The sequence below is a fragment of the Poecilia reticulata genome, chromosome 4, assembly GCF_904066995.2.
Source record: "Poecilia reticulata chromosome 4, P_reticulata-male-v2, whole genome shotgun sequence".
In the NCBI taxonomy this organism is placed as follows: domain Eukaryota; kingdom Metazoa; phylum Chordata; class Actinopteri; order Cyprinodontiformes; family Poeciliidae; genus Poecilia; species Poecilia reticulata.
Window position 1 is genome coordinate 5,270,420 of NC_088833.1, and position 12,249 is coordinate 5,282,668.

Sequence of the window (12,249 nt, forward strand, 5' to 3'; positions counted from 1 at the left end):
GTAAAGTAAAATACGATACAAAAATTAAAACTACTTAGAAGAAAACTGCAGAACTGGAGAATATTTCAGGAACTGAGTGAGAAGCAAAACAAAACGGGGAACTAAAGGCCAGCGCTGGTGGCTGAACATTTACCTCTGAAGCTGCAATGTGGATCTGGTAATAACATGAAACCCAGCTTAACCGAGTTTCTAGTTTCACGTCAGAAACCCACATATGCTGACTGTTGTGCTTGGCAACAAGCAAACCCCTGTTGGCAATATATGCTAATAAAACTGACGGTTAACGTGGGTGAAAATTTTAAAAATACCTTCTGGTGACGCAAGAAGAATCAGTCGGTACCAGATCGAGTTGTATCAATCCCCTGATCATTTGACACCAGTCCGTTGAGTTGCAGCTAATTGACTTACCTCTAAAAATGTGCCAAATGAGGTTTTCTTTTTGTTTATTATATGTGAGGATTTAATCTGTACATTTCTTCATACACAAGGAGTTCAAGCCTGTCTTTGTGCCTTAGTACTACTGACACATCTTTAGTTCAGCTCGTTTACTTTGGCAATATTTTATAGTCAAACAAACACATGAGTACCATTAAAATGGATTTATGTAAATCTCTCTTTTCCAATTACGAGCATGAATAGAGTTCCTACTAAATAAATACAAATACTCCTTTAATTTGTTTGCTCCACAGTAGCTCATTTATTATCACCTAGAAAAACATTCCTTACGAGACAGAGTCCCGACCATTTAAGCTCACCATTTTGTTATTTTTTTCCCCCTGCAGATTGAAGTCTTTAGTAAATTATAATTCATGACTGAATTACTGGCATTTGTCTTTGTTCTCAAAAGATAGAATATCTTATTCTGCCTAAACTCCCTTAATGAGGACTTTTAGCATTACTTTTTGCTGCGATACATTTTCTTTCACAGCTTTTCAGGTGTCAGGCTCTGCAGGATTACTGAGTGACATTGGTCACAGCAGGAGCTCTTTTAATATCTTTTCTCTGTTTTTTGTCTCTGTCAGGTACATCACCCAGCAGGGGCATAAGCTGGAGGTTGGGGCACCTCGACCACCTGCCACTGTCACCAATGCTGTGTCATGGCGGTCAGAGGGCATCAAGTACAGGAAGAATGAAGTCTTCATGGATGTTATAGAGTCTGTGAATCTTCTGGTGAGACCATTTCTTACTTTGATAAAAATCCTCAATGTGAAAAAGTCCCTGCTTTTAACATAAGTATTTAATTACGTATTTTATGCTTTCAAACGGTGTAAAAAGAAGCTATTGGTTTGATTTTTATGTTTTTTTCCACTCATTTCCTGAATGCTTTTATTAAAATAAAAAAAGGGTGTTATTGTACGGATAAGAGCGCATTAGAGTTGAAATCTGTCAAAACTCTGGCTTGTTAGTTATTCTGTCTTTCAAATAGTCACCCATTTATTCACCATGTTTGATTGCAATGTTGTCTTTGTTGTTGTTCTAACTGTATTTCCAGGATTAAAAGGACCTTTGAAAAAGAAAACAAGTTGAATTTTTTAATCTTTTTTTTTGTTTAACTTCAGAAGAATGTTTTAAAATTACAAGCCTTTTGTAATAGACAGTAGTCATAGTTTTAAAAACTTGGATAAACTCAACTATGCCGTATTTCATGTATCGCAGAAACACTGTCAGTTTTGTACTAGTTGAGTTGAAACTAATGAGGAAGAATCTTTGATACTGTCTCCTATATGAGCAGGAACTACATTATCATGATCTGACATCTAATGTCTTTCCTCCTAGATTCTTTTTTAAACCTTTTGCCTACAACATGTTTAATTTTGCACACCAGTTATGTCCTCAATAAATAAATAAAACATGCGTACTGTGGGGATAAAAGTAGCATTTATTGATGTAAAATGATTTTTTTGTGCTGTTTATAGGTGAGCGCCAACGGCAGCGTCCTGCGCAGCGAAATAGTGGGCAGCATCAAGCTAAAAGTCGTCCTTTCCGGGATGCCTGAACTCAGACTGGGACTCAATGACAAAGTGTTGTTTGAGCTCACCGGCAGTAAGTACCATTAAGGTTAAGCGCTTAGCGTCTCTAAAAACATTTATAACAGTAGTGGCCTAAAACAAAATGGCGCATCGTTTTAATATTCAGTCAGAATGAAAAGAGGAACTTCATGTGCTTTGACAGTTGAAGTAGTTTTGTGCTTTGTAGTAGTTGTGTAGTGATGGATTGTGTGAATGTTCATGTACAGTGAGCTTCACTTCTGGAGGCTAGCCAGGTGTCAAACAGTAGTAAAGAAGACATTTGTCTCCAAGAAAAACTTTTTAGAACAGACATGAAAAATAAATGACTGAAAACAGTGGTGAGCAAATAATGGGATGAGAACATTTCTCAAAAGCAACTTTCCCCAAATGATCCACTCACACTTTGATGATGAACATTTTCTTTATTTATATTTATTTTTTTTTCACATTGACAGAATGGTGAGGAAGCTCCTCTGTTTCTAATCCCATTAAGAACCTATTTTCATTCTTCATTCAGGAGTCGGTCAGAATTTGGCCCAGAAGATCATTTTTAGTTTGGAACCCTGTAAAACAAACAAAAAAAGAAAAAAACCTTCTGTATACCACTGAAACAAGCTGATCTGTTAGGCTTAACATTTTGAACCACACCTGATTCTTAGATCATCATAGCATTTTGAGTTTTATTTACGTGACCAGCTGTAGCTCTTCTCTTTAAGCAAATATTAAGACTGAATGTTGTATGTAGAATGTAGTATTTTATTTCTTTAAATCAGCTATTACTAAAACAAATATCTCCCATTTGGTGTCATATAATGTTTATACTTTGGTTATGAAAGATTAATATGGAGTACTAAGCAAGAATTGTATAAAGTTGCACATAATTTTTAATCTTGCTTTTCGACATTTAAAAATTCATAAGGTGTTTCACTCTGAATAAACACTGCCAGGTTGTGTTAGTGACAGGAAGGAATTTGCTAATTAAAATATGTAATTGCTTACATAATTGCTCTGTAGGTGTACTTTGGAATGCAAAATATATGCAAGTTAATAATGACAGAGACCAACTCGCACTCACCTTGAACCCACCTTCACTTCCAGCCTCCTTTTTCCGTCGTAATCCCATGCGTTGCTTTTCTTTTCCATCTACCCCCCTCGTCTCTGCCAAGAAATTTCTACCTTCATTGTTTCCCACAGCTACATCTTTCCTATCCAATTCCCTGAGCATCCTCCTCTTCCTCCCCTCCGTAGCCTACATTTCTTCAGCACGCCCTTCTGCTTCTCACCGAGGAGGGAAGGCTCCATCTCTGTCTAGCCTCTTTGCCACAGAGTTAATCCTCACCTCGGGCGGCAGCCCTGCAGATGAAAGGTGAGGGTTTGTGGCTATCTGACGTCTCTGTGGAAAGTCTGCAGTCCACAACACCCACCTCTCCCGCTGCGTGTTGCAATGTAGCAAATAACATATCGCGGTAGAAACGCTGATCAGGAATAATGATCAAACACTCTGGGAGATATCATGCAGACTCTCCATGAATATTAATAGAATCATCAGTCTCACTTATCGTTTGCACTCGGACGTGTTTTTGTTTTTCAAATATATATATATATATATATATATATATATATATTTGCCATTTCTAAATATTCTCCGTAAATTATCTGTACTTTTTTTGCATTCTGACTCGTTAGACATGGGAGTGAGTGTATAAATCATTTATTGCTGCCCTCTACTGGCCAAAGTCCAGAAATGCTACAACACAGAACTTGGATAAGGAAATCCTTTAATTCATTCATAGTTTAAGTCATATATTAATTAAGTCTAATTCTTTAATTAATTTTTCCAGCAAAGACCTGCAAAATTGTTTCATAATTTTTGACTCATTATGAAACAGCATAATGAGTCAAAAATGAGATATTTTCTATATTAACAGAGTTCCAAATGTAGCTTAAATTCACTTGGTAAAAAGTGAGTTACAGGTGTGCTGTGTGCCGCAGGGGTTAAGCACAACCCACATATGAAGGCCTTAGTCCTCGATGCCACTGTAGCATGTTCGATTCCCAGCCTGGCGACCTTTGCCCTTTGCTGCATGTCTTCCCCCTTCTCTCATTACCCACTTCCCTGTCAATTCACTATCAAAAGGCCATTAGAACCATAGCAAAATCACTTTTTACTTTTGAGATTAGCATGTTTTGTTAATGAACATTGTTAGCTCAAACACTTTGTTGAGGATGTTGAATTTTTAATATGAAAGAAGAAGGTCTAGTGCAGTTTTATAAATGCAGATATGCAAGTAGTTCAGTCATTTTACCAACATATTAGAACATCGGACATAGAAGGACGACATGAATGTATCAGCTGCATCAAGGGGCCTTCCATTACATTAAATCTCCTTGAGTGAAATGACATACAGAATATTGAAGAAGTACTGAACCATTCCCCAGTCTTGTAAGCAAATACAATTCTTAAGGTGCAATTGAGATTGAATTCTTACCAGGTGTCTGTAACAAACCATCCAATCCACACATGGGAAGAAATCAAACGTTGGATGTCCATAAATTAAGTTATTTGTCATAAAATGGAATGGCAAAGGGGAAAAGATATTGAACAAATGAAGAAAGGCTTGCAAAATCTTTCAGTAAATTCATTAAAAAGTAAATTGGCCACTTAGTGCGACTTAATATCTTCTGCTTCAGTCTCAACTGATTGACTATAAAAAGGTGTCTCATTATAAGGGTGTCTCACAAGAAACGTCATGATAGCAAAACCAATGAGCTGTCTCAAGATTATTGCAACGTGGATGAAAAACATACTGATGGCTACAGGGGAATTCAAAGCTGTGCCTAGATGACATCTTAAAAATGTCTTGTTTAAATAATTTTAAAAATGAAAAGTGAAAACACATTGTTCACAATCAATAAGAACAAGACCTGCAGAAGAAAATTCATATTCTTGTTGTGAAAACGGTCACTTCCACAGCTCAGACAAATGCAAGATGGATGGAAGCTCGACCAAATGTCAATGCAAACAGGTTTCCTGTGAAAGGCAAACCCGCTTCTGTTCCAACTGTCTACTGCTGTGCACTAAGAGCATGGAAACAGGTGTGAGTGGCCTTAAGGTGGACCACAAGGGACTTGACTGCTTCGCCGATCCCCCGCTGACACAAAAACACACATTTATCTTGTCTTCTGGCCCCTGAGGTACGAGCAATGACAAGCAATGAAGAGCATTCCAAATGACCTTTCCTTTCTCTCTTGTGCTGATGATGCATGGAAGTTATGGTTTGTGTTGCTTACTTAAAAAAAAAAAAAAACAAGAATCGAAGCATTTTCAAAGGGCTTCCCTGCATTTCCTAACTAAAAGAGCTGTAGTCAGTTTAGCCCTGACCTCATCCAGTCCCGACTTCAGGGAATGTCACACACATACAAGCGTGCAAACACCCACACAAACCGAAATCAATAGAGAAACAGGCAATTTTCTCACATCTGCTGAGACAGGCGATGCATAAACCTTTGCACGTACGCCGACTCAAGAGGACAATGAAGAAGGTAGCTGCATACGAAAATATGCACACATGCTCATACGCTTTCTCTCAGACAGCCCTAAGTGCTGGTCCAGGGTTGCATTCAGAGCAGGTAAGGCAGGTTTTGGCTGACTGTTCAATGGGAGGATTTAGCCAAGGGCCCACAGACCCACAGTCATTTCCACAACTCAGCAGCCTCTATTAACCACAGTGGATGGGAGCGCTAGGCTTTCTGCTTCAGACTACAGATACAGACTTTCAAGAGGTTGAGTTTTACATTTTACAGACTCGCACTTTTCCACTGCCTGTGGGAAGAATATTTAGTGGATTTCTTTTAGTTCAATGACATCAAAGTTTTAAACATTTTTAAACTAATAATGTGGGAAGATAATCCAAATGATTAATCAGCTATAGACAACCATTCCTGCTTAAATGTATTTACAGGGTTTATACAGGTGCTAGAAATCATGTTGGGAATCCTCAGTTAGGTGTTTTAAGTGGAATGTGCTGGATTTCTGTATAAATACCTTGAAAGTGATTGGTATTCTATTTGCAGAGGTTTTGTAATAAAGTGCAATCTAACATCTGATACAAAATCTGAATTTGGAAAAAGTTATTTACATTTTAACAGATATTTTCATACACCTAATAAAACAAACATATTTTCTTTTTCGCTCTGAACTTTGCTTGTTTTAGGTTTGTTGGATTTACCAAAATTATTCATATTTGCTAAATGCCAGAAGGACATTTTTTATCATTTATTATTTCAAATGCCTCATTGACTTGTTGATCTGTGTTACTGAATTAAAAATTTTCTTATTTTTTTATACATTAAACAATGTTTTTGAAATTGGGAGATTTTTTGTTGAATTATTTTGTTTTCTGAGCAGTCAGGTGGGTGAGTCAGAGACATATTTCAAAACCTAGAATTGTGTTATATTTTAGTTTACGTTGTCCCTGCTGTAGGCTGTAGAATACTATCAAAAGACATGATTAATTGCAGTAATTAATGATCATACAGCAGTAAATTGAAACTCTCTTTAGTTCACTTGCATTGGTTTTATCTAAGTGTGGTGCTGCAGAAACTTGACAACTTATCTTGAAGATACTTTAAAGTATAAAAATTGAGGCTGAAATTGATTTCATTTTGTGGGTGTAGTTATATTTCTCAGTGTCAAGGGCAAGATGTCTCCATTTTTTGGGCTGCAAACTATTTGTATAGTCGGGAAGGAAAGGGGGGGTCACATAGATGTGGAAGAATAATATTCTTACAGTGCATGTTAGATGGAGTGCAGGTTGGTCGGTCATTACCTTGACCTTGATTCACTCCCTAACGACTGCGTTAAATCTTTCGGTTTGTGTGTGTTGTGGCAGGAGAGAAGAGCAAGACGGTGGAGCTGGAAGACGTGAAGTTTCATCAGTGCGTCCGTCTGTCGCGCTTCGAGAACGACCGGACCATCTCCTTCATCCCCCCCGACGGCGAGAGCGAGCTCATGTCGTACCGCCTCAACACAACGGTGAGCGGACCCACAAACAAATCTATCCTCGAGCAGAGCGCACGCACCAACAACCACCTGCAGATTACCAGAGCCAAGAACACATGAATTATTCACCTCATTCAGTACCGCGCCTCGGACACCTGCATCACAGCCGCTTCTGTTTATCCAGAAAATATTTTCCTTCCTCTGCTTCTGTTTACATTTGTGCTGATGGTAATGAGAGAAACTGTACAAATTCCATCCACTTTTTAATCAGGTTTTTTTTTCGTTGTTTTGGTTTTTAAGATTTACTTTTATAAGTCATAAGTTATTTTTCTGTGACTGATGTTTCAGCACAATATGTTAGACAACATATTAAAACTTACACAATTTACAAGGGCAAGTCAAAAAGCTATGACCTAAATAAGAATAAAGGAGAGTGGTTTTTTCAGGGTTTTGTGAAAATCTTTTAGAATATGAGAGCACCCCAACTGTCGCATCATTTTATCATGATACATTTTTTATCATAATAATTTTGATTTATAATTGTCACAATAATCCAATTAATTGTGTTTAATTAAAACTGTTTGTATAAATTTGAAAATTCAGTTACCGTGAAGAAGTTACTGTTACAAATGAAACCTTTTTATGTGACTGGTGTCGCATAAAAAAATGGTGTCTGGTGTTTAATGGTGGAGGAGCTTGGAGTGGCGTCTGACTGGAGGGATGCAGAAACATAGACGAAATAATGAGAGATCAAAGGACAATATGAGATTTTGATGCTGCAAATGTTAGCACGCTGTCAATGAGACGTTCCAAAACCACATTTGGCTAAAAGGTGAAAAAACCACTATCAGCTTTCATGACATCTATAATTATATGCTAGACTAGGATAGTTTAAACAAAACGTAAAGGGAAAAACTGCAGGCTGAAGCTCAAAGTAGAGTAGATTTCACATTCATTTCTGTAAACGAACAGAACCTTCTTCCCCGTTCAGACTTAATGAATCAAGCATATTTTTTTGACCCTTTTATTTGTTCAGTTCTTTCTCCAATCTTTTATTGGATCGTTGAAAAGGTTTGGTCACACATGGCCCCTGCTCCCTTGTATTCTTCATTTATTTTATTTAGCTGCTGTTCCCTGGGTTTAAAATGCACAATAAGCACCTTCATTATGTGAGCATCATTAAATGAATGATGAATAGCTGGTGTAAAAAGCACAGGCCGAGCCCTTTTCCACATTTAATTGTGTAATATCTTTGTAAACTACTGCTGTGTGAATGAAAAGTAAATGTGGAGACTTTCATACAAAAAGATACAAAATTGCCTCTTTTCCAGCTGCAGACCAAATATTTTTCTGTGGTGTTTTTGATAAATCTTTTATTTGGACTTGTTTTTGAGCATGCACTTAACAGAGTGGACAAGAGAGGAAACATGCTGTGCTTGTAAAAATGGAATAAATTAAAAACAGAAAACATTTTAGTCAGGATTATAGCACAGGAGACCTTTAAGCAAATGTCTGACAGAGCACAACAAACCCAGGTCAATACACACTGGCTTTTTACTATTGCTGTGGTCCTAATTGGTCATTGCAGCTCAAAATGGCTTAACTAGTTAATAAAGTGATGTTTTTGGCGCAATGCACTCTTGCTCTTGTGACCTTGCTCACCGCGTGTCTTTGTGTGTTCCTGACAGGTGAAGCCTCTTATATGGATCGAAAGTGTTATTGAAAAGTTTTCCCACAGCCGTGTGGAGATCAAAGTGAAGGTAAGGACAAGTGACAAAAATAAACAGACCCTGACCAGAATGTATTTTTTTATTTTTTATGTGAGATCAACATGAAGAAGTGCAGTATCATTGAAAAAAATCCAACATTTCTTTTTTATTTAAACAGTGGATCGGGTGTTTATTTAGAGTCCTTTACTCTGATATCCATAATATTGGTAAGCAAACGGCACCTGACAGGTTTTAGGGATAATATTTTGAAGCAATTATGTTTAGCTTGAATAATAATATCCCAAGCTATAAATGTCTTACAGAAGACTGTCCAATCATGAATAATGCAACAAGTATAAGGAGCCCCTTGAAAATGAGGTGATGCATCTCAAGGGGATGTCCTTGAAACAAATAAATGAAATAAAAATAATAAGTATGCTGCAAGGCAATCAAAAAGATGAAAAGATAAATGGAAATCCTAGGAGTAAACTTGTTAGAGGCTGAAAACGATTTGAGGCTGGGGCAGCAGGACAACAGCCTAGTCAAAGTCCTGACACAAATCCAAGTTAAAATCTGTGGCGAAACTCTGATTGCAGGGCAACAACTCTCAATCAGTCTGAGCTGGAGACACTTTGCAGAAAAATAATTTCTGTAGGCTAAAGATGAGAATGTTTCCAAAAGACTTGGAAACTAATTGCCATTGATAAATGGTCCAATAAGGTTTGGACTGTAAAACAGTAATTCAAGACATTTTTGAATATTTTTTTTTTATTTGCAAAAAGTATAAAATGAATAATTTATTTCTTAATAAAGTAAATGAAAAAAATAAAGACCCTCCCCTTCATTTAATATCTTCTAGTATGTATGAGACAAATGGATTTCCATTTGCCATCTGTTTGATGCCTTGAAGGCAACATACACTCAGAATTAAAATCTGCACAATCTTTAGGATGTAATTCATTCAAAATCTCTTGAATGACCTTTGAACTCTGTCCTCTGTCACCCTCTGTAGGCCCGTAGTCAATTTAAAAGTCGCTCCACTGCCAACAATGTGTCCATTCTGGTGCCGGTGCCCAGTGACGCTGACTCACCCAAGTTCAAGACCAGCACCGGCAGCGCCAAGTGGGTGCCTGAGAAGAGCGCAGTGCAGTGGAACATCAAATCCTTCCCTGTTAGTGTGAAATACTTATTTAAGTCATTTGAATACATATGTAAACATATCAAAATGTATTTACACCATGTTCACTGCAGGTGGTGCAAAGTCTACTTTTTTTTGTTGTGCTGTTATCTTCCTTTATATATTTTTTTTAAATACTGAGGGCAATTATATTTACACACTACTTAGGCTTGTGACAAAGTGAAGCTGTTGTGTTTAGATAAACAGGATGCATCGCCTGATCTCTCCACATGCATTTTATCTTCTTCCTCTGTGTTTTATTGGTAATCTGCATTTTACTGGTATGTTTTGCTTTAAAGCCTGTTTAAATGAATTTCTCACAAACTTAAAAAACAACAACATCTTAATGCCCATTAATTCCGTTGAGACTCCTTTTATCAGTCAACTTGTGATACCTTCTCTGTAATTCATTACACCTTCAGCCTGTCAGGAAGGGCTAAGAATTACCGACGTGGTTTTGTTATCCAGCTCATGTGTAACTTCCATGCTATTATTCAACTTTGAACGCTGTAAAATTGCATATTCTCCCAGACAGCCTCAGTTAACAAGAAATTAATGAAGGAGGTTGAGGAAACAAACAAAGCAGCAGCTGGTTGAAACCACAAGCCAGTGGCTACATTCACTTGCAAGCAGCATCAGTCTGTAAATGTTACAACCCTGTATAAACCTGCTCTAACAATACCATTTGACATACAAAGTCAACTAAAAATATGTGCATGTACAGTTGAAATATAATTTTCATCAATGATTTAAAGATATTTGGGAATATCTTTAAATTGTGTTTTTCTTTATTTTGCGTAAAAGCGCAAGGTTATAAAAATCTGCAATCTTATTATCTAACTATTAATCAGCCTGCTGTGACAGTTGGGGGACTGCATGACTTCACAATTTTCCTGCCAGATTTGAAGTCATTATTTCCTCTCTACATGGGATGAATATTAAACGTCCAAAGAGAAGTACTTCATTTGAAAGGTTTTAAAGTCAGAACTGACAATAATTGATGTCCAGGCAATAAAACCAAAGTACAGCGTGATAAAGTCAGTGTTCGTATAATGTTCTGAAGAATGATTAACAATTTTTATGTGTCTCTTGTGGAGCATTATTTGCCAGAAGTTCTATAAAACCATTCACCTTGTTATGATTGAGGAAGTTACCATAAATGCAGTTTGTTTTTTTTCCTTGTGTAAAATATCTGAAGTTCACAAGACTCTGTATCATCTGAATGTCAGTAACCAAAGTGTTGCCTGGTCTTTGTTTCTGTTTGCAGGGGGGGAAGGAGTATGTGATGCGGGCCCACTTTGGGCTGCCCAGTGTAGAGAGCGACGAGCTGGAAGCAAAGAGACCCATCACCGTTGATTTTGAGATCCCTTATTTCACAGTCTCTGGGATTCAGGTAGAGCTCCTCAGGAACAGTCACGTTTTCTTACCTTGAACAAGACTTAAGGTCTTTTGCATCTACTTGGTCATTGTTTTGGTTAGTTCATATCACACTAAACACTAGAAAAATGCACTGTCCACAATCATTAGAAAAGTGAGCATTACCTGACTGTTTGGATTTATTCAGGAGATCAACACTTGTTTCACAATGTGCGTTATTATTAGGCAGCTTCTATTCCTTAGGTAAAATAGGCTATTAGATTGATTTAACTGAGGTTCCACTATTCGAATTTCCAAGATTTTAGGGAGTAAAACTATAACTAACTAAGTAACGATTTGTTACAAATAGTCAACAGAGTTGTGAGAAATGTATTGTGGAAAATAAATGACACAAATTATCTGCCAAACATGTGACCTATTCTGCTCCACAGCTGTTATATTTCAGAACTGCAACTTACCAAAAATACAAGATGTTCAATGGTTAGCAATGCGATATGACCAAGGGGAAAAGGGCTAATTTCTGGTCTACACCAAACATGAAATATTAATATCAAACATATCTGAAGATGCAGTTGTCAAAGTTTGTATGTATTGATGAGATATAAGTGACTCTTGATGGATCAAATGAATGGGGCCATGGCTGGATCAATAATGGTACTATTAGGAACCTGTGGGTTTTTCTGAAACAAGAGATTAATGGAGGAAAACAGTCAGCCACTTTAAACAGTGTATGGGAGGCTGTGGTTGCTGCTACATAAATACTTGATGGTCAACGGATCAAGAAACTGAAACTCCATTGGAGTTTCTGTTGCTGAGGGGAAAATGGTGGCTGTCCAGGCCACTGACTTTTTATTTATTTTTTATTTTTTTACAGAAATGTAAACAGTATAGTTTACTATTCTCACTTTAACAAATTAATAAGATGAATTTTTTTTCTCTTATCTACATAATTCTGCACATTAATAGCTACCAAAT

At 37.1% G+C, this 12,249-nt stretch overlaps 1 protein-coding gene and 1 long non-coding RNA gene across 2 annotated transcripts in view; one reads left to right on the forward strand and one right to left on the reverse strand.

The window, feature by feature from the left end:
* ap1m3 (adaptor related protein complex 1 subunit mu 3) overlaps window positions 1-12,249 on the forward strand; it is a 33,634-nt gene that overhangs the window by 16,734 nt on the left and 4,651 nt on the right. The window contains exons 5-10 of the mRNA XM_008406191.3: window positions 1,023-1,170; window positions 1,917-2,043; window positions 6,902-7,044; window positions 8,700-8,771; window positions 9,733-9,891; window positions 11,165-11,290. Coding sequence (XP_008404413.1) covers window positions 1,023-1,170; window positions 1,917-2,043; window positions 6,902-7,044; window positions 8,700-8,771; window positions 9,733-9,891; window positions 11,165-11,290 — 775 coding nt within the window. The remainder of the gene's footprint in view (window positions 1-1,022; window positions 1,171-1,916; window positions 2,044-6,901; window positions 7,045-8,699; window positions 8,772-9,732; window positions 9,892-11,164; window positions 11,291-12,249) is intronic.
* LOC145551402 (uncharacterized) lies at window positions 2,412-3,575 on the reverse strand. Its single transcript, XR_014087225.1, has 2 exons — window positions 3,085-3,575; window positions 2,412-2,572 (listed from the first exon to the last, which is right to left on the reverse strand). It is a non-coding gene; the product is annotated as an uncharacterized LOC145551402 (long non-coding RNA).